The following is a 17,823-nucleotide window of genomic DNA, read 5'->3' on the forward strand; positions in this document are numbered from 1 at the left end:
GAAGCTGATGGAAAACAATACTGTATGAAACATCCTAAATGTAAAAAAATATTTGTGTTATATTAGGTGCATTGGCAACATTTTACCTGAGGGGCCACAAATAATGTAGTAATACACTCTTACATAATCTATTAATTAACTGGACACTAAGTTTCATGCCCGATTCCATGTTTGTTCATCATCAATCAATCATAATGGTTCATGTGTTTAATGGGGTTCCTATATTTGTTAAAGATTTGTGCTTGAATAGTAACTGAGCTACTAAGCTTCTTGTGCGCTCTCAAGTAAAGTATTACTGATGAATTAGTGAATATTTTTATAATAATTGTATAAAGGAATTGTATATGTTTTAGTCTATAGAAGAAACCGAATTCCCATTTTCAAATTATTGCTTTAAAGGGAGATACTGTATATATTCTGTATTGTGTGCCAGTGTAGCCTGTTTATAATACCTGACAATGTCAAATCTTAAGCTTGAAGGTTGAGAAGGTTGATTATTGTAAATAGCTCAGCAATACCTGGCTAGGTACTGTAACTCTCTCGTCTTATTGAGCTCCCACTCCTGAAACTGCGACGTTTCCGTACCCTTTACATAGATAAGGAGGTTGCCAGAAATGAGTGAATCCACACCTGAAACTATCATTTACATCCAAAACCCCCACTAAAATGCATCCTGATTTTGAGTTATATATTCTAAACTCCACCTGTTGTATCCCCTATAATCATAGCCTTTCCCTCATTTGTATACATTTTTCGGTAACACTTTACGATACTGGTACACAAATTAGAATATATTAATAGTTGAACGAATGCTTGAATCATGATGAGTTAATGTGTTCACTAATGGTTAGAACATCAGTAAATACTGAAGCATATACCTTAATTACCTAATAAACCATGCATTAATAAGTGCTATTGTTAACTACTAATGCTTTCATGACTCACTTTACTAATTACATGCTATTTTATATTATTATATTATATTTATGGGGGATGGAGTCTGACGCAGTGGGTTAGGACTTTGAGTCTGTGATCACAAGGTCACCACTCCAATTCTTGTGGTCAGCAGAGTGATTTATTTATCGCACCCTTCAGCAAGACCCTTAACCCCAATTTCTTCAGGGACTGGCTGACCCTGCTCTCCCAATTATACATCACTTTGGATGATGGTGTCTTCACCTATGGCCAGGTATAATCAACCTGTCTGTACTTGGGCAAATGTCTCTGTGGTAAGACTCATTTGGGTCATCAACCTGTCCGGACAAGGCGTCGGATTCAAGGGCAAAATGTTTGTATTGAGAAAAGAAAAAACTATGTAGGCTATGGTGTTAAACCCCATGTCTTTGCAAAAAAAAAAACATCTCCAAAATCTCAAATTCACCATGCTGTTTGCCCCTGCATGCGCCTTCTTCATTTCTCATTTCTCAATTGTTTGATTTCTCAAAATAAATGCATGCAAAAAGTATGAAAGCAGAAATGAAACTGCTGAATCATTTTTTTTGACTGTGGGATCCGTTTCTTCGTCTCTGACATTCTGCATTTATCCCCTTCACGGGAAAACAAAAAGAAGGAAAAAAAACGACTAACCCTGGTACGTTAAACAGCAACTGACTTAAAAGGATTACAGTAGAACGGTTAGTATTGTAAACACTATCAATTTGTATTTACAGTATGTATACATTTTTTATCATTTCCGAAGAAACTGTGCCGAGATAATGGTTCCAGCAGATTATATATTTCGTGTATACACAGAAATATCGGTATTAGAATTTAAGATTTTACAGTTATCGTGTTGGCTTTGAATTAGCCCTCAATCCGAAGCACTGCATGCTTCAGGCAGTATCTCAGTAATTCGTTGTTTGTTTCCACAGTCCCCGTCGTGAACTTTCAGGATGTTTTCCTTCAACGTTGGGTATCTCCTGCTGGGATCAGCTGTGCTGCTCATGCCTGAACTCTGTCAAGGCGGCTGTACCGTACAAGATGGTAAACCTGGACTGGAGGGCATTCCTGGGAGAGCCGGCCTGCACGGGGAAAAGGGAGAGAAAGGGGATGCAGGTAACTCGCTGGCATCTGACAGCAAATCTCTGGCTGTACGATTAAACCTTGTAGATATACAGACGCCTTTCGGGTTACGATGGGGTTACATTCTGATCGTAAGGCAAAAATATCGTAAGGCAAAAATGTATTTTAATACAGTACACCTAACCGAACAAACATCCTAGCCTAGCCTAGCCTACCTTAAACATGCTTAGAACACTTACATTAGCCTACAGTTGGGATAAGTGTTGAGTGTCTCAGGGATTTTTGCTGAATAATCATATCCATGGCAAAGTCAAAATAACGTAACGTGAACCATCGTAACGGGATTGTGTGCAAGTTGACATGCTGTGGTATAAAAAATGTTAAATACCAAAGCAAGACAATTTGTAATTTCATTTATTTCGTTATTTAAATGGTGAAGCTGAAACATCTTTGTCTCTTTTTAGCTCCATTAATAGAATCTATGAAGGGCATGAAAGGAGACAGTGGAGATAAGGGCACTCCTGGCGAGATGGGGGGGAAAGGTTACAGCGGAGCGGTGGGAGAGGCAGGCCTGCCTGGCCTCCCCGGCCTCAAAGGCCCTCCAGGGGACAGTACCGGCTCAGTAAAACAATCTGCATTCTCTGTCCACAGCCCGCAGAACCTAGAATATGCAAAGCCTGTTAAATTCAACCGTGCCTCTGTAAACATCAACAGTGATTTTAATCTTCAAATGGGAAAGTTCACCTGCCGGGTACCGGGGGTCTATTATTTTGTTTTCCACTCTATGAGCAAGAACAACCTGTGCTTATCACTCAAGAGTGATGCCTTGAAAGAAGAAAACTTTGGCTTTTGTGACTATTGCGACGCCTCCAAGAATGAGAACCATGTGCTCTCGGGAGGAGTGGTGCTGCAGCTCGACAAAGACGAGAAGGTGTGGATGGAGCTCTTCAGAGGGGAGAACACTCAGCTTTCTGTAGAGTCTATTGTCTTCAATGGCTTCCTGATTTTCCAAAGTGACAAAAACAAACACAGCTAAATTCACATTATGTCATTACATTATATAATATTGTTATCATTCATCTGTCTCAATTTACGCAAATGATATCACATAATGCTTAAGAGCAGAAAATTCTGAATTCTGAAATACTCCTCTGTAACCAGAATGTTGTGCCATGTACCAGACTAATCTTGCTGTTTATCCACGATAAAAGATTTTCATAAAATAGTTTTTTTATTTATGTATGGTTTATTTTTCCATCCATCCATCCATCCATCCATCCATCCATCCATCCATCCATCCATCCATCCATCCATCCATCCATCCATCCATATATATAATATAATTATATATCCTACCATCATCATAGCATCTCATTGCTGTGTTACTTAGTGGATAATCAACCTACTGTATGTGACCTTGAATTAAATTCAGAGAATCTGCCATATACTGTATTTGTTACCCATGACACAAATCACATTCCTGTGATTTTCATTTCTTTAGTATTAGAACATTAATTAGTACATAATCACTTTGTAATTACACTGAAAATATCAAAATAACATACTTATACTTATTTGAACAGTCCACTTTGAATTTTAACTTAATGTGATGTAGCATTCAGCATAACATATCTGCAATTGTTTAGCTGTGGTAATTGGATTATATGATAATGTATTTTACTAAGAAACGCTACAGTTCTGTGATTTGTATAAAAGAGCTTGGCATGGTAATGCATTCTAACTATTGCCTGCTAATGTCATCACGTGAAAAAAGAGCTTTAACATACAGCTTAAAAGCTAACCCACAACAAATCCTACAGCATTTTGGGCTTTTCCAACAAGCACCGCACCACTCGGGCTGGAAACCTGTGACGGATAAGACTCTCTCCAGTGCTTCTCCCCAAGGCAGAATGAAACTCTTTTGATCAGATTAAGTGCTAACAAGGCAACACTGTCTACACCCATAAAACACTTTTCATAATAAAAGGACAGAGAATATGGAAATCGGACTTTATTATCCTAGACAGAATGGCACAGCTGAAACTGCCCACCCACCCAGTCACTGCTCCACTGTTTGCCAACCTGGTCCTTGGTGGCCCCCCACTGTCCCCCGATGCACATTTTTACTCCCTCCCAGCTCCCTACCAGATAGTCCATTATTATTTTTATTACTGTTGTTGTTATTTTTGTTGGTAGCAAAAATGTGGACCTTCTAGTAAGGAGCTTGGGCTGTCTGGTGGTCCCTGAGAACTCGGTTGGGAAACACTGTGCTGGCAGACATCTGAGTAGAGAACGCTAACGGGACAGGTAGGTTAATCAGCAGGCCGCTGTCTATGAGGTATGTAACTACAGAGTCGAGCGACTAAAGAAGGTGATTATCAATTAGGATCCGAGATGCAGAATTAAACCAGGAAATCTTCGTGAGGAAAAACTACACCTGTGGCACATAACAGCAAACTGGATTTTGGGCCGGATCTGAGGACATTCTCTGTTTAGATATGACTTATGGTTTTTATAATCAAATTTAGGATCACAAACCTGAATCTTGCCTATCTTAGGAAACACAAGTCAAGAGGGGCACCCGGTCAGTCAGTGGAAAGGTATCACACATAGAGTACAGAAACACCTAATTCACTGGGGGCCTGTACCACAAAGCAGGGTTTCAAGCGTAGCCTCGATAGCTTCTTGGATTTAAAGTAGTCGGCTAAATATAAGTGAATGAAGATAAACTATGGCGTAAATCTGACAAGTTATCCAGCTAAGTAAATCCTGCTTTGTGATACCGGCTCCTAAAGCACATGTTGTTTGGACAGTGGTAGGTAAACAATAATACTCGATATTAATACAGGGAGAACATGGAATTAATGCACAAGATATACGAGTGTGAGGCCAGAGTACTTTGCACTGAGCCACTATACCATATCTGATTTAAATCCATGTAACAACAACAGCAACAATAATAATAATTCAACAGTCTGTAACAGCTGGAAGATTGGCTAATTGCAATGCATAAAATATAGAATGTATTGTACTGGCCAGGGTTGCAAAATATGACAATTTCTCTGAAAGGTTCCTCTTTATAAAAGTTTCTTCTTTGTAGTTCCTCTTTAGTCATATTCCTCTTCTTTTATAGCTCTCATTTGCCCTTTATCAGTCGATGTTGTGAAAAACAAATGTAAGTAAACTTTTCATTATGATTTTAGTGTTTTTTTTTAATCAGTTGTTTGCTCTCTTGTTCACTACCATGAATATGAATGCATATTATAATTTATTTTATTCATTATTTGAAAATGATGCCTCAGTTTATTTTACAAATCAGTGAAGCTGCACTTTCTCATTTCAGCAGCATGCACTGTAAATTGTTTTCTTTTTTTTATGTTATAACGACATACATTTTTTTTTACATTACAGAGCTTCAGTCACCTTTCATTTTAAAATTTTCCTTAAATTATACGACTGAGCCACCTGACTTAATGGTGACATTTTTTTGGCTTATATTTAATAAAGCTGCGTTTGGTGATTTGATTGATTGGTTTTATACGTTTTCTGTAACGGGACACACGTCTCCTTTCCAGAAGCTTCCGCCATGTTCTCCCCATGCTTTGTTTTCGGGGGTCTCTTAGCTGCAGCCTTCTTCACCCTGGCTGCCACAGACACATGTCCATCTGCGGGACACCCAGGAATGCCGGGGATTCCGGGATTCCCGGGACGGGACGGCAGAAAAGGAGAGAAGGGACAAAAGGGGACACCAGGTAGGCAGGCAAAGCCATTTTTATTAGGATATATGAACATAGATTATAAGGAAAAAGGTCAGAGATGCTTCCAAGTGGGGAGTTAAATGTAACTTAAGCACTTTATAAAAATATTAGCTCTATTATATGTTATATGTCTAATATTAACCAAAACTAATCTTTTATTACAATTATTTGGTGTTATTAAGTGCTGCACGTTTTGTACACATTGAGTAATTTTCTTTAAAATTTATGCTCTGGTACGTAAGTCCTATAGTGATGTTTTAATTTCAAATATCAAAAGGGGCTTTCAAAAGACGTCTTTCACAAGTCTAAGGAAATTATGCACTGTGACTTTCAAGCCCACAATTAAGCACGATTAAATATTTTAAATGCAACATGAATTTGTTCAATGTTGTTTCTCCAGATGCCAATTTGAGAGTGACCAGGATTCTCTGTTTTCAGGTATGACTGTTAAATCAGACCTAATGACAGCAAAGGGGGAGAAAGGAGAGGAGGGTGCCAAAGGATACCCCGGGAAGATTGGCCGCAGTGGACCACAGGGCTTGCCGGGTAGCCCTGGGCCAATGGGACTACCGGGGGATAGGGGAGAGTCCGGTGTCCGAGACAATGCCCTGCAGTCTGCCTTCAGCATGACAAGGCGCACCTATGAATACCCAGTTCGAAACAGCCCAGTGCGCTTTGACACAGAGATTACCAACATCAACAAACATTTTAACGTAACCACTGGAAAGTTTACCTGTCACATAGCTGGTTCTTATTACTTTGTCTATCACACCTCGGCCCGCGCCTCCCTATGTATCCTACTAATGAAAGACGCGGAGCCTATAGCGAGCTTCTGTGATCATTCGTACAACTCCTACCAGGTGAGCTCTGGTGGCCTTGTGGTGTACCTCAGGAAAGGCGAGTCAGTGTGGCTGGAGACGAACGACTATAACGGCTTAACTGCCACTGCAGGAAAGCAAAGTGTCTTCTCTGGGTTCCTGCTATACCCACACTGAAAACGTTCTAGATCTGCTGAGGGACATGCTTTGAAATAACCCAAGTGCTTTAATTCAACTGGATATTATTGGTGATAATCCAGAATAAGCCACGTAACTTACATCATGTGATTTGCTTTGTACCTCTGATGATTTTTAGGTGAACATGGAAATTCCTCTCTATATAAAAAAATAAAGTCATGGGACCCATTTATTTCTGATACTTGAGTCATTGTGTTTTTAAATTTTATTTTCCTAGTTTTATTGTTCTATTCAGGGTCATTTAGATGAATTCCTGAAATTCACACCTGTGTATGACTGCAAAACTGTGTCAGTGCAGCATGGTGCAACAGTGACAATCCACTGAAATCGCCGAGACAAAGGGGGTGTATCGATAAAGCCGAACACACTCGGGAAAAGCACAAACATAAAGGGGCCGGAAAAAACGAGGAACAAACCAAAGGAACCACCAAGTAACAAAACACTGTGAGGCAGGATTAGGAAAACAAGACGAGGAGGAGGAGGAGGACGACGACAACGACGAGAAACATGAGTACATAATAATGATGGCTAACAAGCAGAGTGAGGTCATGCACCAAAATACACACAGAAAACCAGGGAAAACAAGGGACAGGTATAACTCATAATCATTTAACCAATCAAGGGAGGCGCAGGAACAACGGGAAACAGGTGGAAGCAGTAACACTAAATGGACAGAGAACTAAGGGACCTAACAAAGACTAAGGTAACAGAGAGACTAGGACCATAAGACACAGACATAATAACAGAGCAGAAGCAGGGAAGACATAGAAATATGAAAGTACTAAGAAACAGAAACCCAATAAACATAGAATAACATGTGAAGTGGGCCTTGGGCCAGCCTCAAACACAGCACTGGAGAGTATAGCTTCTAAACTGCTCGCTGAGCCCATTGAGCTACGCAGAGGCCCAGAACACAGGGAGACATACTAGGGCTGAAGACTACAAGAGGGAGAGGGGGAAGCAGGATGACCAGCGACACCTGCAGGCCAGGGTCAGAATCACGCTAACAGAATCATGGGAAACAAAGTAAATTATCCAAACAGTAATAATAAGGGAATGTAGAAAAGTGGTAACAGTAATCAAAAATGTAGGTGGATAGGTCTGAGTTATATTGGTAGAACACAGAACATGATATCCACAACATGAGAAATGAATTATGAGAAAGTTTTGGTGGTTCAGTAGGTAGCGTAGATGTTTATGATATAATTTATTAATGTATTATTGTTATTTCTTATTTAAAATGCATATAATTACGTTAGTGGCCACTGGTGTTTTTATTATTTAATTCATTTCACTTGGAGTTAACTAACCCTGCTCATCCCTTTGGATAAATGTATTTTAGTGTGAGATTTTAGTGAATGCAAGGTTTTATAGGAATGCATTAGTCGCAAAATAGCAGGCCTGACTGTACATTTGCAATGTGCTGTTTGCCTCTATAAAATTAAGAGGTTTAATTCTGGGGGGTACAGAGACATTTTATCTTCTCAGCCACTGAATGGTGCTTTACACTGAAGAAGGACAATAACCTAAAACAGACTGATTATTCCTGCTCAGTTGCTGAAAATAAGAATAAAGGGGAAAGACCCCCAAAATAAGTGGGAACTTGAAACGGGGGGCTGCAGAACATCGCAGTGCTTGGTGATGCCTGTGGACACCAGACGCCGAGCTGTCAAGGACTGCAAAGGATTTACAATAACTATCTAACATGACAATCTTCTTTAAGACTATATTAATTTGTCCAAATACTTTTGGTCCTTTAAAATGGAGGGAACTATGTATAAAAAACAGTTACAAATCCTGCACAGTTCACCCAGTACAACTATCTATAGCCTTAATTTAAAGCTCACAGTCTGCACTTAAAGTGCATATTGAGTGTTTTATTTTGCATCCATAGTTATAGTGTAGAGAGCCAAAATACAATGTGTCACTTTCCAAATACTTCTGGGCTGTACATTATTTTAAAATTAAAATAGTTCATATTCCTCCTACCGTCAGCAATAAAACATACATTCTACTTGTTTCCTGTTCTGGAAAAATAAAATAAAGGAATTGAAAATAGCTGCGAAAAGCAAAATGATATAAAAGGAAGCTTGACCAGTATCATTGTATTTTTCCACGATCACTAATTTCTTACATTTTTCTATTGTGCAACAGCAATCTTCCTCATTGTCATTCTTTCAGCTAAGATCCCAGGACAGGTGTCAAACTAGGCTTCTTCCGAAGAGCAGATCCTGTGGTAAGACTTGGTAAGATAGAACCGTGAATGGATTTAATTCTGCGTTGTTTTTTGTTATGCGAGTCCGTAAAACGTATTAATACAGCGAAAAATAAACATGTAGCAGGTACATGTATACATAGTGTAATAATATATAATATGTATGTCTGTTTCCATGGCGAGTCACATACAGTCATAGAGATACCAGAAATACAACGTGCCTGTGAGGTTCTCCCCTGTGCTTCCTCTCCAGGCCGCCTCGCCTCTGTAGAGATGTCAGTAGCGGCTGTGGCTCTGCTTGGCCTCCTGGTACCACTGGCGGCACCGACAGTGGCTGAGACCTGCGATGCCTACAGGGGCTATCCTGGAGTTCCAGGTATTCCAGGGCCTCATGGACCGGATGGGAAAGACGGTCTGACGGGACAGAAGGGAGACAATGGTAACGCCTCCTCCTTTCTACTTAGATGAACAACACTGTGGGTTTTTGCAAAATACCATTTGTATTGTGTATGTATGTCCGTACGTGTATGTATGTATGTATGTATATACAGTACATACGTGCACACACACATATAATTTTATCATGCATATGTACAGTATTATGTTATATATTTTGTGTTTATTATATAATGTACATTGTATTGTATTTTATTCTATATTATTTTATTCTATATTATATATATATATATATATATATATATATATATATATATATATATATGTATATATATATATATGTTAATTAACATTGAGTCCACTCAATATTTTACAAAAATAATAAAATCCTGGTTTAATCCTGGTTCTGCTGGCTGAAGGCTACGCTGTGCAGCAGACTCACGTAGTTTCTAAGACAGCAGTACACAAGAACAAGGTGAAGCAGGAGACACTGGGAACGACCAGAAACCAGCCAGCAGAGGGCAGAAATTACTTTTTAATGGCAGAGATGACCGTCAGCTTATTCGGCAGTGTCTCATAAATCAGAGGATGGCCTCAAGTGACCTTCATTAAGATTGGGAACCATAAAATGCAGGTGTGAAGTACACTGCTAGGGCAATACATAACAGGCTCCTATAGGCAAGACTGAAGTCCCATAAAGCAAGGAAGAAGCCCTTCGTGAATGAGAAGCAGATAAGAATCAGACTGGAGTTTACAAAAAAATGCATATTTCACACAGGCACATACCCATAAATTGAGAAATGAGTGACAATGAAAATTTTTTCCAGAGCTGTATATAAAAATAATATAGCCTTATGTGTCAGGCATTATATGATGCAAATGTTATTTACAGTTATTTATTATTTTGCATTCTTTGGGTCTCCTCGCCAAGAGTCTTGAGCCTGAATAGACACTGAACCCATCATTGTTTTCACATTGTCTGCTTTCGCTGACTACATGCAGGAGACAATGGCGGGATATTGAAAGGCCAGAAGGGAGAACCCGGCCCAATCGGACCTCCGGGAAGGACAGGCCTGCCTGGGTTGCCTGGCCTGCCAGGCCCGCTGGGTCGGGCAGGTGCCAAGGGAGAGAAAGGAATGCCCACTGGCATCGCATCGCTGGAGAGGTCGGCCTTCTCCTACAAAAAGACATCCTCTAGACAGTCCAGGACGGACCAAGGGGCAATCAAATTTGACAAGCCTATTAATGCAGGTGACACCCTGACAAATGGAGTTTTCACGAGCAAGGTCAAAGGTTACTACTACTTCACGTACCATGTGACCAGCCGCACCAAAGCCTGCCTTGAAATAAAGAAAAACAGTGTATCTCTGGTACATTTCTGTGACTCATTACAGAAGGGATACTTTGTGATGTCAGGGTCAGTGGTGGAATTATTAAACGTTGATGATAAGATCTCATTACACCCCACCGAGGACAGTACTCTCATGGGCACACATGGTGCCGAGAGTATTTTCTCAGGCTTTTTGCTGTTCCCAACTCCTTAGAACAGTGTGTCTGCACTGCTATATTGTTTTTGTAGCAGGTAATACTTCTATGTTTCTCTCAGGCATTTCTATTTCAATTTAACAAAATGTATGCAGGAAACACCATTCTGATTGTTACAGTTACGGTCCCAAGCCAACTCATTCACCTCTTCACCAAATACATATGTTTATGATATGCTTAAATGACCACTGTTTGTGTGTAAAAGCATGAGCTGTTGACTGCTTTTAATGCCATGCTTTATTAAATTTATATGAAAGCTTGCAGAATAAAAGTAATATAATAAAGTATCAGATGACTCGTGACTGACTTTTACACTTGAAGTGTACCTTAAAAATATAATCATACTTTATTCATTCAATGCGACTCGAAATATCCAGATGTTTAATGCGACAGCATTCGAAATGCCTACTGCGACGGTGTCTCAGGCCAGTCTGGATTGCGCAGTTTGCATATCATCTCGGACAGCATGCGATTGCAGAGCGCGGAGTACGGATTCAGAAGCACGGCCTGCTGTCGGGCGAATTCGCTTCCCAGTGCGGCGGCCCGCTCGAAGTCCAGCCTCGCTTCCTCGTTGCGGCCAGTCAGACGGAACAGCAGCCCCCGCTGCACCAGAGCCTGGCAGGCCGTGCGGCCGGCGCCCCCGCTTAAAGAAATGGCCTGTTCCAGGTCCTGCATTGCACCTGAAACGAAAAAGGCATCCATCCCAATGCTCCACACTTCTAAGCATAGACGCATGGCCCTTAACTGTAAATGACGTAAAAATTACGTTCCGATAAACCGAAGTCAAAAATATTGTACGGTAAAAATGCATTTTAATATAATTCACCTAACAAACATCATAGCCTAGCCCAGCCTACCTTAAACTCAGAACGCTTACATTAGCTTACAGTTGGGTAAAACCATTAACACAAAGCTTATTTTATAATAACGTGTTGAATATTTAATGTAATTCAGCAAATAATGTACTGAAAGTGAAAAACATTTACTCATCGTATTTACTCAAGTCGAAATACCGTCACACGGACCATCGTAACCCAGGGAGCGTCTGTATATAAATACACGGGCTGGTCTAACTGTCTGTACACAGACAAACATCTTTGGCAAGATGTTTTAACTGTGAAAAATAATAATTAGATGGGCATGGTATTTAAAAATGTAGCCTATGGTAACTATTACTGTACATTTTGATCAAAATGTGCGTCAGAACTTTCCCATGATGTTGACCACTGTAAAAATATGTGAGGATAAGTTATATACACAGAAATTTGTTCACCCAGCTTATTTAATCGCGTGCTGGCTGAGTGAGGGCCCCATTCCGGTCTGAGGAAGCTCGGCACACAGGGATAGGGCTACCCTGGATGGGCACACACTCACACACTAAGGGCAACCCAGGGACATCGATGTAAATGTGTTTGGACTGCAGCTGGAAACCACTAAGACACAGAACATATTCAAAGTCCACACACCCAAAGTCAGGGTATGGGGTCCAATCCCACAGCCCGGGAGGTGTGAGGCTGTAGTACTATCCACTAAGGCACTGTGTGTGTATATATATATATATATATATATATATATATATATATATATATATATATATATATATATATATATATACATACATACTGGAACCTATATGGAACTGAAGACAAACTGCACAAGGGTTGAATCTAAATATGCGTACTTGACCGTACTTTTGTTCCCGTGTACCTGTTTATGTCATCTACCACCACCGAAGACCATTTCCGATACTAAGAACACAAGTGCAGAGGGCAGTAAAAATGCCTGGATGTTAGTCTTGCTCCACCCCAAATATCAAGGATACATCACTTGTATCCCCACCTAATGAGACCAATCCCATGATTCACTATGTCCCAAGTCCAAATTTGCAAGACCGGTCTTGCCAAACCACAAATACGGTCTTTACGTTCTTAGCACTGAGATTCACCTAAGGACTGACTGGCAACGTACCTGCTGCGTCCCCCTGGAGTCTGCGGGCCTGTGCTCTGTTGTTGTATGCAGAGGCCCTCTGAGGTAACAAACCGATTGCCTGGTTAAAATGTTCTAGGGCCTTGGACACGTCACCGGACTCCGCAGCCGAAACCCCTTGGATTTCCAGGTCTTTCACCTGCCTCAGGAGCTTTACGTCAAAGGCACCATCTTTGGACGAGGAAAAAGAACCGTGTTTTCAATTATTAATCCTTAAAATCAGTAATAGCTTACAAATAAAGGTGGTACAGTAAAAGTTCAGCGCCAGTGATCCGTCTGGGGGGGCTTTCCCAGCCAACACATGATACAAGGCTGGGTTCACAGTGGAAGGGATGCCAGTCCGTCACAGAGCACACTCATATCCAAACACACACAATGACAAGTGAGCTCTATGGGCAATTCAGACACGGGGGGGGGGGGGGGGGGGTGATACGCAAGCCCCACACCTGCAACAAAGCAGACTATACAAGATATGACACAGGAAGCTTCTATATGAATAACTTGGGAAATAACACTCTTCAAAGAAGACTGGCAATAAAATAACGCACACTCCCGGGCAAGGAGAAGGGCCAGATCCAAAAATTGTAAAGAACTAAAAAAAAAAACTGCATTCCGTAGACCTTTGGCAGCATTCGCTCCTCACTGATCACTGCTGCAGTGAACTGTCGGGAGACAGTTTTACAACGATTGTAAAGCAGGGGAAATCACTTACATAGTCTTCTTATATGCAAAGATAAAATCGTGGAAACACGCCTCTGTGTTCAAAAATTTCCACAATATCTTCTGGCTATTTGCTGTAGATTTCATTAAAAGCGCAATGTATTATAATTTTGGCTTAGGCCCTTATTTTTTCTTTCTTGCCCAGGAGTGTATATTAACATATATTAACAACAAAGACACTCCCTCACCGCCGCAGTGATTCTCTTGGGATTTCCGGCAACACCAGTCTGGATAACTTTAATAGCAATGTTTATTCATTTAATTTAAATAACAAAAGTGGAAATTTACCATCATCTGTCACATCCTCCTTTTCATTTAAGCCAACAACATCGCCGAAAGGCGTCGTTGGGTTGAATATGGTTTGAAGAACAGCTCTGTCGCGTTCTGTGGCCATTTGTTTGGGAATAAGGAACGAAAGTAAAGGACTTACCAGCGAAAATGTGCCTGGCTTTATTCCACGGAGGGAATCCTCCCAGGATCTGAACCAATCGTATGGGGGGTGGAGGCTAAAACCTGCTTACATTTTAAGGTCGTCAGCCCACATCTGTATTTAATTACGTAACATGTTCATTACAGTTCTGCAAACTGCGGCTTTCGTTTGCGGCTAATGATTTTATTCTGTTTATTTGCAGTCTAGGAATTGTGTGGCATTACTAAATAAAATGCATCTTATGCGAATCTGAAGTTATTTAGTGGTTTTAGATTATGACGGCTACTGTAGTTCCTGTTGAAAAGTTCGGTTTAATTATATATATATAGACACACACACACACACACACACACACACACACACACACACACATTTGTAGAATGTTACGTTTTGTTTTTTCTTTAAACATGTTCCCGGGAAAATTAATTAATAAAAAAAGGCCTTCGAGCCGAGTTTACCTGCTGTGGTGTAACACTGTAATACTATTCTCACTTAAAATAAACTTCCAAATTTGCGTCCCAACCGACTTTTAAATTAAATCAACCAGAATAACAGTTACAATAATGAAATATTCGAGTGCGCGCAGATTTCATTATACAGTACTTTAACTTGTTTTCTGAAATTTTGAATTTACAATGGTTGGGATCGAGACTGAAATATGATATGTTATGGTTTTAGTATGATTCTAATGTCTTTACATTTCTGAAGATAATAAAGTAAATAATATATTGTGTACTACACAGTACACAGTAAAGATGTATTTGAATGAGCTGTAAAAACATTGATCCCACATATATGCTGAGCTCTCATTGGCTGCTTTTCCTCCAAAAGCATTTCAGCGGTGTTTAGGTCAGGTTGCCCAGTCATGTGATGTGACACTACCGCTCTCCTTTGTTGTCATGTTGGCGCGTCCAAACTTTTGACTGGTACTGTTTTTACATATAGTAAAATGTCATGACTGCATAGTTCTCTGTTCGTGTGCCTATGGCTAGATTCCCTCGAAAGTTCACCGTGGGAAGCTAGAGTGTTGTATTTTGTTTGAAAAAGTTGCAGTTCTTGCCCCAGTTATGTTGTTGTGACCACACTGGCTGCTGTGGCACCATGTTAATTACCGTGCTGAGTGGGAGTGATTTCTCTGCCTTCATCCAGCACTGCGTGACTGGTTTACTTAACCAGGCTGCAGGATCAGATGATGACTAAGTTGTTATGCTTCATTTCCCACAGCCAAGTAATATTTATTCCTCCTCATTGTCTTGTTCTTTCTGAAGGCATACAAGTTCAGACGTTATTTTTGACGTAAAAGCTAATTTGTTTGCACAGGAAATGCCGAAAGCATTTTAAAATGTCATGGTCTTTGTCTGTGCATGAACTGTGTTTATCAAATGGAATCAGGAGAAATAATGTCATGACTGATTGCTTAAAAGCTAAAGGTCAATGGATATTTTAAGCTGCATAGCAGCCCTGCAGAGAAGAATTCTATGAGCGCCATGACACTGACTGTCCAATAGGAGAAAAGGACTGACAAGGGAACTCTGCACTGGAAATGTGTTCAGGGAGGAAAAGCCAGTGATTCAATGATTTATGTTCTCTGCATGCTTTGGGTTTTGGTAGCACTGGTGTTGTAGGTAAATGCAGGGCTGGCTCTAGGTGTTCTGGGGCGTTAGGCAAGATTCTAATGAACAGCACAAAACAAAGTCTGTCAGGTTCATTTCATCCTCTCTGCCGTCCTCCTGCAGCGCTGGCTGTGAAGGTCCTCCACGACTGGCCACTCAGTCTTGATGATGCACTGTGCTGATCTGAGCACCTCCCGCTGAGCTTTCTGGCCACGGGTAGCACAGCGTCTGACCCAAGCTGTGATGCTGCCAGACAGATATACTCAACGGTGCTCAATGGATCATTTATATTGAAAACATTTCAGTAGCTCAGGGTTAGTTGGTGTCTGTTTCACAAGAAAAGTAGTGAAATATTAAAAGCAAAGTAAATAACTGTAATATCACATCGTCTAATTGTTTCAAGTGCTCCTATAGGCTGAACCAGCCCTTGGTTGGTGTACCTGTAAAGTTTAATTTTTAACATTGTGAAGCCTGATCGTCTCCACCTGGGCTTACTGTTGCCTTTTGTGTTTGCGTGCTGCTCGATTCGCTTCTGTTTGCTTCCTTTGTTCCTCTTCTGGAGAAAGACCTGCAGAAGCAGAGTGAGATATGATACGAAACAGCAATGCTTCCCAAAAGTCATGAACCAATGTGAGACCTGGTACAGTCCTTCATTCATCTCGTTCTCATTGCAACTGCTGCTTCTTATATCGTTACTTTATTTACCATCTGAGGATCTGCAGAATGGCGTCTTGAGTTCTTCAGCAGGTCAGCTTACTAAACACCAAGCTGTGTAGGTGACACACACTGAAAGTGGCTTTGGATCAAAGAGCCTTGCTACAGCAAATTAGTTAATAGCAAACTATGGACCAAAGGTTAGTTAAAGCCGGACTCTGCAGAGGTGGATAGATGGACAGTAACAGAATCATACCCTCGCTCCGTTCCAGATCTGTTGATTTTGGCTGCCAGCTATCAGCTTAGTGTTCTTTGGCTCAAATCAATTTTTATGACTAGCTGTTTAGAAGTGAAAGTCCCAGTATTTTACCGGATTTTAAATTTCAAAATTTTTGGTGTCATTATTGTTGCTTAATTTTACATATCATCTAAGTGTCTTACTGTGTTGGTTTTTGGCTTTAACCTAAACATAAAAATACCCCACATAAAAAAAATAAAAGTAGAAATGTATACATTAGTTCAGAATAAAATGTCAGCAAATCGTTACTCATCCTATACCATCCTATACCATAATATACCATGACCAATAGTGTTTTACTGCTTTAATGCGGTTATTGCAGTTTTACCACATCTCTTTTGTTAGATGCTCTGTGTTCAGGAAAGTTGCCTAAACACAAGGCAAATATGTAACAGATTTTATTGTATAAGATATATTTTTTAATATATAAAAAAATGCATGGTAGTGCTTTAAACACATAATTTTAGCAGTTAATACTTCAGCTGCTTCTGCCATTGTGATTTCATGGGTCTTTGAAAAATTTGTGGTTATATAGTAATGCATTGCATATGAATTGCCACAACATTTTTAATGACCTCACAATTTCCGTGGGACTTATTTAGAAATAAGTCCGTCCATCCATCCATCCATCCATCCATCCATCCATCCATCCATCCATCCATCCATTCAGTCTCTTACCAGGGTCAGTGTCTCGGCAGCTTGGAGTCTATTTCAGGCAGCACAGGGCAAAAAACGGGGGTCCACCCTGCAGTGAATGCTAGTCTGTGTGTAAACAAGCTGTATTAGGAAACTATCTGTAAACTATAGTTTGCAAATAAGATTTTTAAATGTTTGCAAACCCTCAAAAATGTAATGCTTTATTGTTTATTGTTATATTATTTACCCAAAGCAGGGTAAAACAATGTGGGAACAAACAAACAAACTGCAGCCTTGTGCTACGCCCGGCTCGTCCGATCCTCCTGTGTGCCACGCCCCCTCATCATCCACATCTGCTTCCCTGATCGTGCCCAGCTGTGCCCAGACTTGTCATTGATGTTAGTTGATGTCAGTTTGTCGCTGTCTGCCCTGTCTCTCCCGTTCCCAAATAAACCCTCGTTTTCCGCAATCCTGCCTACCTGCCGCATCCTTCCCCACTTCCTGCTTGCCCATCCAGCCGCAACCTGACACCTT

At 40.5% G+C, this 17,823-nt stretch overlaps 4 protein-coding genes across 7 annotated transcripts; 3 read left to right on the top strand and 1 right to left on the bottom strand.

The window, feature by feature from the left end:
• Positions 1-1,476: 1,476 nt before the first annotated feature.
• Positions 1,477-3,247, top strand: LOC125712909 (complement C1q subcomponent subunit C-like). 2 transcript variants are annotated; one of them, XM_048983482.1, is made up of 3 exons: positions 1,477-1,591; positions 1,872-2,055; positions 2,487-3,247. In XM_048983482.1, the coding sequence occupies exons 2-3, from the start codon at positions 1,893-1,895 to the stop codon at positions 3,056-3,058; spliced, it is 735 nt and encodes a 244-aa protein (XP_048839439.1). In that variant the 5' UTR covers positions 1,477-1,591; positions 1,872-1,892; the 3' UTR covers positions 3,059-3,247. The 2 variants fall into 2 exon arrangements, with proteins under 2 accessions (XP_048839439.1, XP_048839437.1); XM_048983480.1 differs by having other exon boundaries at positions 1,491-1,634.
• A 1,805-nt stretch (positions 3,248-5,052) lies between these two features.
• Positions 5,053-6,975, top strand: LOC125712910 (complement C1q subcomponent subunit C-like). Of its 2 annotated transcripts, none has more exons than XM_048983483.1 (3): positions 5,053-5,197; positions 5,598-5,774; positions 6,219-6,975. In XM_048983483.1, the coding sequence occupies exons 2-3, from the start codon at positions 5,609-5,611 to the stop codon at positions 6,773-6,775; spliced, it is 723 nt and encodes a 240-aa protein (XP_048839440.1). In that variant the 5' UTR covers positions 5,053-5,197; positions 5,598-5,608; the 3' UTR covers positions 6,776-6,975. The 2 variants fall into 2 exon arrangements, with proteins under 2 accessions (XP_048839440.1, XP_048839441.1); XM_048983484.1 differs by having other exon boundaries at positions 5,081-5,197; positions 5,601-5,774.
• Positions 6,976-8,891: 1,916 nt separating this feature from the next.
• c1qb (complement component 1, q subcomponent, B chain) lies at positions 8,892-11,239 on the top strand. Of its 2 annotated transcripts, none has more exons than XM_048983485.1 (3): positions 8,892-9,042; positions 9,265-9,450; positions 10,410-11,239. In XM_048983485.1, the coding sequence occupies exons 2-3, from the start codon at positions 9,285-9,287 to the stop codon at positions 10,949-10,951; spliced, it is 708 nt and encodes a 235-aa protein (XP_048839442.1). In that variant the 5' UTR covers positions 8,892-9,042; positions 9,265-9,284; the 3' UTR covers positions 10,952-11,239. The 2 variants fall into 2 exon arrangements, with proteins under 2 accessions (XP_048839442.1, XP_048839443.1); XM_048983486.1 differs by having other exon boundaries at positions 8,902-9,032.
• A 36-nt stretch (positions 11,240-11,275) lies between these two features.
• Positions 11,276-14,112, bottom strand: ttc36 (tetratricopeptide repeat domain 36). Its single transcript, XM_048983487.1, has 3 exons — positions 13,947-14,112; positions 12,921-13,109; positions 11,276-11,632 (listed from the first exon to the last, which is right to left on the bottom strand). The coding sequence occupies exons 1-3, from the start codon at positions 14,050-14,052 to the stop codon at positions 11,358-11,360; spliced, it is 570 nt and encodes a 189-aa protein (XP_048839444.1). The 5' UTR covers positions 14,053-14,112; the 3' UTR covers positions 11,276-11,357.
• Positions 14,113-17,823: the final 3,711 nt, after the last annotated feature.

This window comes from Brienomyrus brachyistius, chromosome 18, assembly GCF_023856365.1.
Source record: "Brienomyrus brachyistius isolate T26 chromosome 18, BBRACH_0.4, whole genome shotgun sequence".
NCBI classification, from domain to species: Eukaryota; Metazoa; Chordata; class Actinopteri; order Osteoglossiformes; family Mormyridae; genus Brienomyrus; species Brienomyrus brachyistius.